Source organism: Micropterus dolomieu, linkage group LG05 (assembly GCF_021292245.1).
Source record: "Micropterus dolomieu isolate WLL.071019.BEF.003 ecotype Adirondacks linkage group LG05, ASM2129224v1, whole genome shotgun sequence".
In the NCBI taxonomy this organism is placed as follows: Eukaryota; Metazoa; Chordata; class Actinopteri; order Centrarchiformes; family Centrarchidae; genus Micropterus; species Micropterus dolomieu.
In genome coordinates, this window is record NC_060154.1 from 32,414,232 (window position 1) to 32,429,005 (window position 14,774).

Below are 14,774 nucleotides of genomic sequence, written 5' to 3' on the forward strand. Positions count from 1 at the left end.
AGAGATGGAGGGTTTTTTGGGGACCGGGATGATTGTGGAGCGTTTGAAGCAGGAGGGAACTTCACACAGCTCCAGTGAACTGTTGAAAGAGATTTTCAGGCAGGATGGAGACACACCGTCTGGCCCATATGTACAGTATAAAGCATTTTATGCATATACTCCTCACTGGGGGGGTCCACTGGGGTAGCCACCAATTTTATTAGGGTGGCCGTGGCCCCCCCTGGTAGCACCGCTGGATGGGACAAACATTTTATGATCAATAGCTTCCTTTTGTGCATTTATAGCGCCTCCTAGTGGTCAATTTGAGTGAGACTTGCAGGGTATGTGTGAGGTCCTTATCTAGACATATCCTGCAAGTTTTGTGTTGATTGGACAAACAATTTGTATTTTGTAGCCTGATTTGCGTTTTATCCCCTGCAGTTTGTTTGCATTTATAGCGCCCCCGGGTGTTCGATTTGAATGAAACTTTCAGGGCATGTTTCAGTTACTTATGAGGACACATCCTGAGAGATTTGTGATGATTGGAGAATGAATATGGGATTTATAGTGTAATTTGTGTAATGCTAAGAACCTTTCTTGCTCTTGTAGCACCCCCTAGGGACAAATGCACATCAAAATGTCCAGGTATATCCGGGGCACCTATCTGAACATATCCTGTGAGTTTTGTGATGATCGGCCCTACGGTTGCTGATTTGTGGTCATTTATGTCCAGAGCCACGCCCCTTACAAAGTTCATTGGTCCATATCTTGAAAAGTAATTGAGATATCGACATGCTTTATACAACTTTTAATAGGCTTGATCCAATGATGATTCACTGAAAATTTGGTGGCAATCAGAGCTACGGTCTAGGAGGAGATGTCAAAAATGTGATTTTCCAAAAATTCAAAATGGCGTAAAAACTTTATAGGCGGACCTTAATAGTCCTTGAGGCTTTTTTGTAGAGCACATTGAGCTGCACCTATGTGAGAAATTTCAAGTCAATTGGACTGAGGTGTAAGGGGCGTGGCCTTTCAAAGTTTGCATTTTAAAGCCTTATTTACAGCACCACCATGTGGCCGATTGGGTTCATATTTCTATGGAAGCTGATGCACACCATTTCCAGTTATTCCCCCAAGTTTCATGTTTCTAGCTTATTCCAGCTCACTGGAATTTGAGCCGGTGCGGCAGACAACAAATAATAATAATAATAATAATAATAATAATAACTAAAACACACAAACATAGAAGGGTTCTACCGCTACGCGGTATGAACCCTAATTATCACCTGTTCTGCTGTTTTACTTGATTATTGCTTCAGTGAAAATAAGCTCTGATTATGCCACCGTACACGAGCTGCTCAGCAGCAGACAGCAGACCGACACGGTTAGAGACTAGCTGGTCAACACAGTGGAGCAGTTAGCAGCTAACGAGCCAGAAACTTCCCTGAGGAGCTGGTGGAGCCAAAAACAGAGCTGCAAGAGAGTGAATGTTGGACTTTAATTCATCATGTGGGCACAAACACGCGTTTGTAACATGTTCAACTGATAAGGTGATAATATGTCAGTGTTGTGTTTACAGCTTGTACTGCAGGTCCAAAGTGGCCAAAAACTATTTATATAACTAAGACAAGTTTAAATTTGTCATTAGGTTGTTGCCAAGCGCTTTTCTACTTAGATATTCAGCAGACACGGAGCAGCATTATCATTCACTTGGAGCTGTGATTCCACCACCTCAACTTTTAGAGACTTTTGGCTCATGATTTTGCTAGTTGCTAAGCTACGCTAACCAGCTTTGTCTGTCTGCTGATATGTACTGATGTTGATAAGTGCATATGCTTACTATATACAGACCCCTCCAAAAGTATTTGTTTTTGTTGTTCACTAAAGACATTTGGCTTTAAGATTAAAAGATGACAAGAGTTTCTGCTCTCATTTCCTGGTATTCACATCTAGATGTGTTAAACAACTCAGGACATTTCACCCTTTGTTTAAACCCACCCATTTTTCAAGTGAGCAAAACTATTGGAACATGTGACTGCCAGATGTTTGTTGTTGCCCAGGTTTTGCCTTTTAGGTTGATTGTCCAAACATTAAATAGCTCTGCATGACTAGTCTAAGTTTTCATCCTTGGTTCAAACCTATAAAGACAGCATAAACCAACATGAAGACCAGAGAGCTGTCTATGGGAGAAAAGCAAGACATTGTCAAGCTGAGAATCTGAGAAAATTGAACAGAGCCATTGGACAAACATTGAGCATAGAAAGCATAACAATTTGGAATGTCCTGAAAAAGAAAGAAACTACTGGTGTACTGAGCAACAGACGTCCAACAGGTCGGCCAAGGAAAACAACAGTAGTTGATGACAGAAATATCGTGAGAGCTGTGAAGAAATCCCCCAAAACATCAGTAAGTGACATCGGCAACGACCTCCACAGTGAAGGGTGAAGGTATCACAATCCACTGTTGGAAGAAGACTCAGAGAGCAGAAATATAGAGGCCACACCACAAGATGCAAACCACTCATCAGAAGGAAGAATCGGAAGGCCAGGTTGAAAAATGAGCCACAAAACTTGTGGAACACAATCTTATGGACTGATGAGACCAAGATTAATCTCTAGCAAAGTGATGGAAAGGGCAAAGTGTGGAGAAAGAAAGGAACTGCTTATGATCCGAAGCATACAAGCTCATCTGTGAAGCATGGTGGAGGTCATGTCATGTAATGCTCCTGATGCCATTTGCAAGAATCCACCTCTCCCTGAACAAAGCAACCAATCAGAGCCAGGAGCAGTCTCTAACGCAGTGTCAGTCACCGCTCGTGCACACCCTGCCCAGACCCCCTCCTCGAGCATGCTCTCAGTCAAGCTCAATATCTTAAGATGTTTTGCAAACACAATGTCTGAAAAACAACAGAATGAATCAGAAAAAAAGAACTGCCCATTCCTCCTTCGCCAACAACATCGTGTAGTACAGAACACATGGGAACACATCCTGGCTCCACACGGAGCTTCGGCCTCATCATGTTTGATGCCATGACGCTCGTATCGTATCGTGAGTGGCAAAGAGGCATGATGACAAACAGTGGGGAATAACTTTTGATGGGGGGCAGTGGTGTACTAGCCTCTCATCCTGCTGTTAGACGTCCAATGGCGGTTCTAGACCAGTCTTATTGAGGGGGCCAGGCTGGGGCCAGTTGTTTTGTCAGAGAGGCCCATTCAATCCAGGACAGAAGAGACAAAGGCAATGTTCAAGCTTTCAAAGTGTCTTGTTTAGTGTATAATGTAATGGTTTAGTCTGTTCCAGTAACTTACACTTATTTGTTTCAGTAACAGGATCTTTTCAGTAACTTAGTTTTACTGAATTACATTATACAAAAACAACCTTCCTGTTAACTTTAGCTCAAGTGACAGTACATTCTTTGATGCAACACGTCTTTGTAAGGTTAATGAACAGAATCAGCTCTAGACATTAGCCATACCTAGCCCCAGACACTCTCTGGATACCAGTTTGTATTTTGTATCCCACCATAACTTTTGCTAGGAAACAACAAACGTCTCCATATTCACCGCTGTTATTAGTCCTGACATGAAATACCTAAAACAAAATACTTGGCCATCATCTGTGCATTATGGACGGGGACACATATTTTGGCAGACTGCATGTCCAGCCTGGTAGGACCAGTAGGCTACTGTTATCGCTTTTTGTGTATGAAAAGTGCTGTTTCAATGCAATGCGTTATTAAATTGTTATGATAATAAGTATACCTTTAAGGAAGGGGACTCAATTTCCAGCAAGATCCAAAGGCTATCCATGCAGTGGAAACATGGTGTACAAGGACAAAATATTGTCTACAATGCTGCATTCAAGTTCAATAATACATAACGTTAGCCTATAGAATCTTCTTATAATCCGTGTGCTAGCTTGCTTCATGAACCCACAGCTAATCAAATCAACAGATTATTCCCTGACTTCATTTGGGAAATAAAAGTCACACACTTAAAAATGCTTTCTAACAGTAGGACTGACTGAAGTTTTACATTTTACTGATAATGCAACACTTTTAAAATTAATTGGCTGAAAACATGCCTCCCAGGTTCTTTGTGATTGATCCCCAACCATGTTTTTGATAAAACTGGAGGTCTCTCCTTTGTTTAAACATGTAATTATTCACCTACCAAACTTCCTTCCTTATTTATGTTTCATCAGCAATCTCTTTTTGCCGGGAGGTTATGCTTCATTCACAATTTTTCTTTCTTATGGAATAATGATAATATAACTATCATACTGTTTTTAATCCCAAATGATTCCAAAGAAATATGATCAACCTTTTCTACTAATTCACAACTTTCCAAGTCATTTTAAAGAATACAACTCAATCATTCAAAGCCATTCCTTCTGAATGAATCCATCTTACTAAGAATCACTTATCATTTTTCACAACACCTCAGATGTTCCATCTGTGTAGCTTTTGAATGGTATCAATATATATGGCAAGACATGTAACAATAAACATATACGTCATATTTTTTAAAGTAAAAACTCAATGTTATTGGAGCTCACATGTGGATGAAATAAAGTGGAAAACGCCTGGCTCTGAACTCATCAATGTGGTATTCCTAACCAAGTCAACATTTTCGATCAAATATTTCCAGTGAATTCTGCACTCTCCATATGTAGATGATGATAATTCTTGTTTTAAAAATCTTTTTCCACGTGCACCATTTTTGTATTTTCAGTGCACGTGCATTTTTGGAACAGATCCTTTGCACAGTTTTCTAAATGAGGCCCCTGGTTTTTTAAAAGATTGTGCTCAAGGACACCCAGCTTCACAGTGTGAAGCCTCCTGCAGAGAGGAGGAGAGCAAAGTGATTTTTGTTCAGTTTGTCATCTGTGTAAGCTGCGAACACATCAGTGTTTTCATAATGAAGGTGTCTTCCATCTAGATTTTGTGTCCTAATGTGACTATGGCTGAAAATTAAGTGTCGGGTTCAGACCAACAGCACCATGAAAAAGTAAAATTACTGCAGCGGGATACCATAGTGAAACATGAAGGATTAGTGAGAATAAGTGCTTCTGTGTATGGTTGAATGAGTGAGAGACCTCCAGGTTAGACCCTGAGCCAGGATAGAGCAGTGATTCAGGCCACAAACCTCCAGTGCCACAGAGAGGGGATCAGCCTTGGAGCGACGGTCTCCCATGTAGGTCTGGATGAGTTTAAAGATGTCCACTGCTTCCCTCTTCACGGAGCGGTCTGAGGTCACAATCATGGGCTTCTTGATGGGCTCACTACTCCAGGCCAGCATGTTGGCAATGGAAACTTTTCTTCTAAACAGACCCTGAGAAAAAATGCCAGGGATGGAGAGAAACACGAGAGTAACAGAGAAGGTTAGAGGAGTGGCAGAGAGATAGGGAAAGATGCTGGCTGCCATTTTATCTCCCACCCAGCACTAGTTGGATTTTCCCATGCTAATAAATGAAATCCAAAAAAAAAAAAAAAAATAGCAAAGGGTTGTGTAATATCAGCAAAAAGGAAAGCCAAAAAACAAATGAACCTAAAGTCTGTTTCAGTGGAATGACACGACTTTAAATGTACAGAAGAGAAGAGTAGCAGATAGACAGACCACATCTGTCTATCTGCTACTGAAAGTCTGTTATTAGCTTTATTGCACCTTTTCTTTTCCAGAATAACCAGGGGTCTTATTTATAAACGGTGCGTACATACAAAACAGGGCTGGAAACGTGCGTACACCACTTCCCAAGCAAAGGTTGTGATCTATAAAAACCAAACTTGACAGGAGAATGTACGTCCTGTAAGTAAACTCTGAACCGTGTGTACGCACATAAAGAGGAGAGATGAGAAACGGCGACTCACATTGCGGAAGGATGAAACTTTTTGAAATGAATAGACCTACTTCTGTGTAAAATATATCGAAATATTAGGCCTACCTCTAAGTATTGTAGGCTTAAAGCCTTTCTGAATAAACAAACACCCCTTTGATTGACTTTCCCTGAAGTGCGCAAAAATCACATACAATTAAAGATCATTTGCAGCGCACAAAAAGAACCAGATTTAGGATAATAAACACAAACGGAGATTCTGTTTCTACAAAAGAACACCTCAAATATTTTGTACAGTTTAAATCATATTAATTAATACTTACATGCAGTGCAATTTATTCTCATAAATAAGGTGAACAGGAGGACAAATTACATTTAAATTGATGCCGTTTTCAGTGCGTCCGTCGAGCAAATATGAGTGCATAGCTTTATGCATTGTTATTATCACGTTTGCTGCCTTATCGAACCAAACGATGTGCGCCAGCATGTGGATGTGATGCACTGCTTGTAGAAACAGGTTATGGAAATATAACACTATTTTATTGTCATTTACAACAAACCAAACAACATGCTTCAGCTTCACCAAAAGGAACGTCAGTGTCACACTGAGTTAGATTTTGGTTTCTGTCAGAATTTGCCTCCTTTTCTTCCTGCAGTCAGGACGTATTAATATTAATGCGGGACGTTTCACTGACCGTTTATAGGCAACTATGGGCGTTTGAAGGGTCGGACATGGAGGTCCCTCACATGCAACACAATTCAAGTTGATTGTGATTTATAAAGGGAACTTGCTCACAGATGTGCGCACGCACGGTTTTCTAAGTCTGAATATTTTTTGGCGTACGCCATTTTTGGCTTTTGGGAGTACTGACACTTTTAGTGAGGTTTCTACGCACAGTTTTATAAATAAGACCCCAGGGCCTTTTGAAAAGGCACATTTCAATGGAATAGAAAGCGTATGTGGAGAATTTAAGTTAATCAAGAAAATGTTACAAAACATATTGGTTAGAATTCTGAATGTAAAAAATAATGACAGTTCATTACAGAACAGTAATACATATACTTAGTGAACTCTGACAGTGAGTATGGACTTATAACCAATACATAATATAAGCAAACATTTATGTGAATCCCACCATGTCACTAACCCCACTGACTTCACATGGGTCATGGGTCAGTACCTTGAACATCAATATTTAAAGAGTAAATGGGCAAATCATTTGATAAGCACTAGTGAAGTCGTTATAACCGTTAGGACACAACTATGTCTATTGAAAGGGTGGGGGGGTGTCAGAGGGGGACCCGGGCCTTGTTAATGAGGCTAGCTGCAGACGGGAAGAAACTGTTTTTGTGGCGAGAGGTTTTGGTCCTGATGGACCGCAGCCTCCTGCCAGAGGGGAGAGTCGGAAACAGTTTGTGTCCGGGATGGGAGGAGTCAGCTGTAATCTTTCCTGCACGCCTCAGAGTCCTCGAGGAGTACAGGTCCAGAAGAGAAGGAAGATTGCAGCCAATCACCTTCTCTGTGGAGCGAATGATACGCTGCAGCCTGCCCTTGTCCCTGGCAGTGGCAGCAGCGTACCAGATGGTGATGGAGGAGGTGAGGATGGACTCAATGATGGCGGTGTAGAAGTGCAACATCATTGTCTTTGGCAGGCTTAACTTCTTCAGCTGCTGCAGGAAGTACATCCTCTGCTGGGCCTTCTTGATGATGGAGGTGATGTTCAGCTTCCACTTGAGGTCCTGGGAGATGATGGTGCCCAGGAAGCGGAAGGAGAACACAGTGGTGGCTGGGGGAGTCACACAGGATGATGGGGGAGGGTGGGGCTGTGCTCTTTCCACGACCATCTCCACTGTCTCTTAAGCTCCAGACTGTTCTGGCTGTACCAGGTCACCAGATGGTTGATCTCCCACCTGTAGGCGGACTCAACCCCAACTGAGATGAGCCCAATGAGGGTGGTGTCATCCGCAAACTTCAGGAGCTTGACAGACTGGTGTCTGGAGGTGCAGCTGTTGGTGTACAGGGAGGGGAGCAGAGGGGAAAGAACGCAGCCTTGAGGGGAACCGGTGCTGATGGTCCTGGAGTCAGAGAGATGGTTTCCCAGCTTCACGTGCTGCTTCCTGTCCGTCAGGCAGTCTGTGATCCACCTGCAGGTGGAGTCAGGCACGCTCAGCTGGGACAGCTTGTCCTGCAGCAGGGCTGGGATGATGGTGTTGAAAGCAGAGCTGAAATCCACAAACAGGATCCTGGTGTAGGTTCGTGGGGAGTCCAGGTGCTGAAGGATGTAGAGGCATGTTTACAGCATCATCTACAGACCTGTTGGCTCTGTAGGCGAACTGCAGGGGGTCCAGGAGTGGGTCTGTGATGGATTTTAGGTGGGACAACACAAGGAGTTCAAAGGACTTCATAACCACAGAGGTCAGGGCGACGGGTCTGTAGTCGTTTAGCCCTGTGGTCCTTGGTTTTTTGGGGACAGGGATGATGGTGGAGTCCGTAAATAGCATAATCTAATAAAATTAGTGTTGTCTTATGTGTATGGGTTCACTTGCACAGACTTCACTTAGCCTATAACGTGAGAAGTCATGGACACCTTGGATATTTCCCAAGCAGGGAGCAGATAAAGCAACTGTGAACACACAAGTGCAGATGTTAGGTTGCAATCACTAGGCCGGTCTGTCAGCCATCGCCGATGAACGATGGCACCTTCTATTGGCCCACCCTAGCGACCACCGCTATCATAAACACACTGGAGTCCTGTGCTGGACTTCCTGCTCCTTATTAACGTTTCCAGAACAAACTATGGCCTTGCTGTATTATATTTATTGCAGTCCTGTAAAAATGCTGCATTTTCGAGGGCTGTGGGGAGTTTTGTTAAGTTAGTTGGGATAAAAAATGTGGTTCATAGGTTCACTTCAATCAAAGGATCAGGTCAACTTGTGTATTTAAACAAAACATTCTCAACACAAGGTCACAAGATGTGGTTGAAAGCTTTAGAAATGTTGGACCATCTGTTGCTAATTTTTTGTCAAGCTGCTGTTTCTAAGGTCAAGAATAAGCCTGCAAGCTCAACTCATGTTTTCTTTTTGAGTAGCAAAACCTCATTAGCGATCAGCTGATCACTTTTACCTTATGTAAGACATTAACATTTTAATCTGACAACAGACTGGTCTCATGTCAGCCATTATGTGTGGACATAGACAAATATGAGCTGATATGTTGAAGTGGTCAGATAAAGGTGACATAACCATGTCTTTCACTGAACTTACACACGAGAATACACTATTTAAAAACATTCCAAAACATTTTGGAGACAATTTTATAAATAATAAAGACAGAAATACAAACCAAAGCTATGGTGTTGGAGTCACTAATGGAAAAGGGGACAGGTACATTGTGATGTCATGCAAATATATTTGGAGGCAGATCCACACATCCTCTGGAGTACCTGTGTGTGTTTGTTGAAGTGTTTGGACGCCCAGTTCTCAATGTCGGTCTCTGAAGAGGGCTTTCTCAGGGTGAACTCTGGGAAAATTCCACAGCTGGCGCTCGGCATCATATTCCTGGCATTTCGACTGGCCTCAAACTGGGCACAAGCTCCGAGGTCCTCCGACTGACAGGTGAAGAAGCAGAGAGAGGAGGAAACAGACAATATCAGTCATCTCTGTACATCTGCAGAGCATTTAGAGTGTCTGGAGAGCTGAGCATTTCTTCAGCACACAGAAGGAGCTGACTAGGATTAATACTGACGTGTTAATACGTCAATATCCACAAGGTTATTTCACTGCAACAAAGGGTCCATTTATTCCTCTCTGAAATAACAATCCAAAGCTCAGCTGTGGATCAAAAAATAACTAATAAAGAAAAGTTATTCTAAGCCATGAACATCATTCTACAGGAGCCTTTTATGCAGCAGCTGTATTAGATTATGTGCAAATGTTGACCTGGTGGCATGTTCATCCATTACACATGTCATGATCATATTGCCAGGAGTTGTTCAGATGGACCTTGCTCTAGTCTGGACCTAGGTGTTGGTCAGGAGTTTGGACAGATAGACTGACAATGGGTGAATTATCCATTGCCCAGTACTTCTGTGCAGCGGCTCCATAGACTGTATGTAGTGTCTCCTGTAGTGAGGGTTGTCAGATATGGTGAGTGAGTACAGGTTTTCATTTTGGTCTCTGTTCAGGCAACCCTGGCAAACTGTGATGCACACGACCAAGAAACATGAGGTGGATATCCATGTGAACATCTCACTCTCAGAGAGAAAGCAAATGAGCAGATTTCCAAACATGTTAAATAAGAAACAAACAGAATGCTGCTCTATTTATGTTCTTGTGCTGCATTCACTTTTTGTCTGACAGCACTGGGATTTCTGTGGAATAAAGGTTCCTTCATCTGTATCCTTAGTCATTCTCTGTTGCTGAATAAAACCCTCTTCTATCTCTGTTCATTTCATCCTCCATTCTCTCTCTCCTCTTCTCCATCTACTTTGGCTACTGCTTTTCTTAAAGATCGACAGATTCCTCCCTTCACACACTCAGCTTTAAGATGAAGCATTGCGTTGCTGAATCTAAAGAAAGAGAAGATTAAAAAATTGGTAGAGAGGACCGACAGCTTCTTTTTGTTTTGGCTGAATGCTTCCCAGCCCTCGTATCTCCTCTGGCCTCTGAGGACTCAGGAACAGACATGTCAGACCAACCTGTGCTTCTGTCTTCATGTCATGTCTGCCACTTTATGGTATACTTTAGGAACTCTAACATTCATCTTTCTGCATAGAAATATAGGTTGGTTGTTAGAATTGATCACATCATTATCTAACTGATTTTATTAGTGGTGTGACTTACAATTTAATACTATAATAAATAATAATAAACTGCATCTTCAGAGTCAACCCCTTCAACTCTTATGAAGACATATTCAAGTGCTCCTTCTGTGAGCTACTCCCATGTTCACTGCTTGAATTGGAATAAGAAAGATCCCAGCACTATAAGCCAGCAGCATTACATGTATTTGGGGACACAAATTGTCATGCATCAAGTCATGCAACAAGAGCAAAGAACTGTTCTTACAGGTCTCTGTGTTCAGATCTCACTTATTTTGTAGCTTCTAACTGCATCTGTGTGGTTTGTGATGACTCTTGTTTGTACTTTCAGCTATCAGCCTTATTTTACTGCTTACCAATTTGTTTCCACCCATAGAAGAAAACTGTTAAGTTACTGCTGATGCAAACTGAGCATGTGCTGCTGCTGCTTCACAGGTAGAGCTTTCCACCGTCAAAGCAGCTACAGGAAATGGAATGTATCTGTCACAGTCATCAGAAATGTGACAAAAGATTGTTCAACGCAAAAACATATGGACGGCTGACAAGGTCCATTTAATAGCTGTTCTGGACCTTCAATCATACTGTATCATGTGACAAGGTTGCTATGGCAACAGCAGCGCATGTAGATTTTGCTTTATTGACATAAGATGCCTATGACAGAAATATAGTCATTGGAAAAGGAGGTTTTTGGATTAAAGAGCAGCAGACCTTAGATGATCCACCCATCCCCTAGATGGACAAAATGGGACCTTAAGTTGAACAGTGATCCAAATAAAATTTGACTGCTTGTGCGGCGTCTCTCTACATTCTCCAGAGATTATCAGTGATGTCAGCTGTATGGGGTGGATCACATTTGTTCATCATTTGTTTCACTAGAGCCCCTTTTCCACTGCACAGTACCAGCTCGACTCGCCTTTGTTTGGTTTTCCACTGTGGAAAACTTGTACCTGTACATCACCTCCGTCGAGGTTCCAAGCGAGCTGAGGGATACTAAAATGTGACGTGAAAACACAACAGACTGCTGATTGGTCAGAGAGAATATTCACTATTCACTGCATCATCATTGCTGCACCAGACAGAGCCCAGCAACAGAAAGCTTTATATTTTACAGTTTCCGTATGGAAATCCACTTCTGAGAAGTTTTGAGGTGAGAAATCAGCTGTGTAGATTTCGAATATTGACAGTTTTACGAGAAGTGATGGCGGAACAAAAATGTGCTTGAAGGTTTTCGGAGTTGAGGAGCTCCGCGAGTGGCTGTTTCATACCGCTTATCTGTCTTTACATTCTGAGTAAGGTTGAAACGTTTTAACTTAAATCAAGAGACAGCTGTTAGTTGGGCGCTGGTGTGTGTGTTGCATTGAACATTACGTCACGGAAATTGTGTGAGGCATCGCTATGACGACCAGCTACATTGAGGGGCACCACAGTTCTAGAATTCATATCTGCTCAAGACTATGTTAATAATCTTACATTTTTAACATACCGGACTTCTAATAATCTTTAATTGAGTCCATATTGTTTTTATTAAATGTTGAATTTACTTATGGCTACTTAACTACAGTACATTAAGCAGCCAGAGAGCTGAAATTCAATTAAATTCAGTTAATTTATAGCTTCTTAACAGTTCTGTCATTGCACTTTTGATGTAGAGCAGGTCCATTCTCTTTATATTGTTAATATTATTAACAGAGACCCAACAATTCCCACCGTGAGCAAGCACTTGGCAACAGAGGCCTTAAATAAATAACTAAAAATAATAAAAATAATTTAAAAAACAATTAGCATTGATATCCTAAAATGATAACTTTATCAAAACTTGGGTCTTGTTTTGGTAAACTCCCAGCATGCAGCAGTACCTGTGAGGGGTGAAGGTACGGCTCAGGGGAGGCCAGGTTGGTCTGGACAGAGAGGCTTTTCTCCAGCAGGGCCTGGGGGAAGCCCAGCCGATCGAAGGTGCTGCGTTTCCAGTGGTGGCCGTCGCTCTGCGCCAGTGCCTCATCCTCACTGTACGCCCTCACGACTGGTCCAGGCAACGGCAGAGGCACCGCCCCGTCGCTCTCATAGCCGTCTTTGGAGCCGCCGCCCTGGGTCGCCCCTCCCCCCTGTCCCGAGTCCCAACTGCTCCGCTGTTTCATCACCTGCTGCGCCTCCCATGCCAGCCTGGCCTGGGCTAGCATTGCCTCGGATGCTGTGCCTGTCAGCTCCCCCTCTAACCCCCCGCAGCGTGCCAGCTCCTGGGGGAGGGATGGCTTGCGGCTCTTGCGTTTGCGATTACCTCCGGGGGAGAAAGCCCCAGGACCGCCTGCAGAGGATGATGAAAGGGAGTGTGTCTGGCTGGACGTCCAGGATATGGAGTCTTCATAAAGCAACCTCTGGCCTCCCTCTCCACCCTCCCCACTGTAGTCCAGCAGTAGGCGGGGGTCCCTGATCAGAGACTGGCTGTGCTGCAGAGTATAAGACCCCCCATATGAGCCGCCGTAGCCCCCTGTAGTGCCGTAACGCAGCAGACGGTCGGCGGTCTTGAAGCGAGGGCTGGAAGACGACTGCTCCACATATACCAGCTGCTTGACATACTCCTTCCCCACAGGACTGTACTCCAGACTCTGGGTCTTTTCAGGACACTTCTGCCTGGTCAGAACCAGCTGGCCGTAGGGCGACTGGCCCTGCTTGGGGGAATGATAGATGGGGGCTGAAGACTTGCGAGCGGGTGACTTGCTGTAGAATGAGGTGGAGTCAGACAGGTGCATGTCAGTGGGAGGCTCCTCGTAGATGGGGGGGGGCTGGTACTCTGATGGCGGCTCCTCATACAGTGGGGGTTCATAGGCATAGCGCGGCGAGGGAGGCTGGGAGTCAGCCGAGGAGCGGCGGTGGGTGCAGGTTCCACCCAGCTCTGCCCGCTTCAGGAAGGGAGACTGACGGCGGTCGGCATAGAGAACGGGGGAGCCGTCGGGTTCTGAAGGCGGGTTTCCTCCAGAGGAACGGCGGGTACGTGAGGTGGTGCCCCCTCCAGAAGGAGCACCAGGGGTGGGTGGGTCGCAGGGGGAGTAGCCATTTCCCTGGTGGGCCAGGAAGCTGGGCTCTCTGTCTGTCACCTTGATCAGCATTCGCTCCTTCGTACCAGTGTTCCACCTGAAGGGAGAAGTCCTGAGAGGAGAGGAGAGCAGAGAAGATTTCATTAGAGGTGAAGGGGCAGGGGATAAAGAGCTGCCTGTCACATTCACACTACAGGCCTGGCAATGCTTTAAAGAAGTAATGTTTCTAAGGCCCAGTGTGCTTCATATTTCCTACATGCTCCTGTTACCACCTCATATCTTGGTCACTGTAATGATAATCAACATGGCCTCAGCTTGTAGCCAGAATGTCAGGTTATGTTTAAGAACAGTAATCTGGCTTTTAGAATGCATTTAAATTTGGTTTATGGAGTGTGAAAGTAGGTGGGGTTTGAACCTTTTTCATTCTGAAACTTCTCCAGTCACTGTTTGTGTGTCTCCTCCACACTGGACCTACACTACCATAAGTAAAAGGATTTTCCATGTGAAATATAAACTTTATTTTCAAATGAAAAGATATTGTACAACTTAGAGGACAGGGGCCGTATTACAGGAAGTTCCTATCTCAAGTCTTAAGTTCAGACAGGAAGAGTCTAAGATAGGAATTTTCCCAATTTGGTGTTACAGAAGCAAATCCTAACTAACTTTAGGAATCCTGTCTTATCTCAGGTTAGGAAATCCTAAATACTCAATCCAACATCGCTTATCAACTTTTATGTCTGTTACCTAGCAACCGATGCCACTTTTCTCATCTCGCCGAGCTAAACGGCTTTTTAATCGCTGTTTTTTGGCCGTTTTTTAAATCAAACATACACTGAAATGGAGCAGAAACAACAACTATCATTGGACTTCATGTCAGATGACTTAGAGGTGTTTGTAACCTCCATCGAGAAATCCAAATCCACGTAACGCTTAGCTGGGGAGATTAAAGACAGAGAGAGGGCTAAAATAGTGGACAATATCTGGCATCCAGCGGAGCGCTGATGCTGTCAAAAAGAAATTTACAGTGACATGATGACACAGGCCACTGTAGTGTCCAAAGAGCAGATGAAACCGCTGGTGGCTCCTCCTGTGCTCCCTCACTGACCCC

The 14,774-nt window shown here is 43.6% G+C and overlaps 1 protein-coding gene across 1 annotated transcript in view; it reads right to left on the bottom strand.

The window, feature by feature from the left end:
- LOC123971329 (rho GTPase-activating protein 39-like) overlaps nt 1–14,774 on the bottom strand; it is a 36,334-nt gene that overhangs the window by 18,742 nt on the left and 2,818 nt on the right. Inside the window, exons 3-5 of the mRNA XM_046050078.1 lie at nt 12,491–13,778; nt 9,258–9,422; nt 5,127–5,312 (exon numbers count right to left, since the gene is read on the bottom strand). Of these exons, the coding sequence (XP_045906034.1) occupies nt 5,127–5,312; nt 9,258–9,422; nt 12,491–13,778 (1,639 nt within the window). The remainder of the gene's footprint in view (nt 1–5,126; nt 5,313–9,257; nt 9,423–12,490; nt 13,779–14,774) is intronic.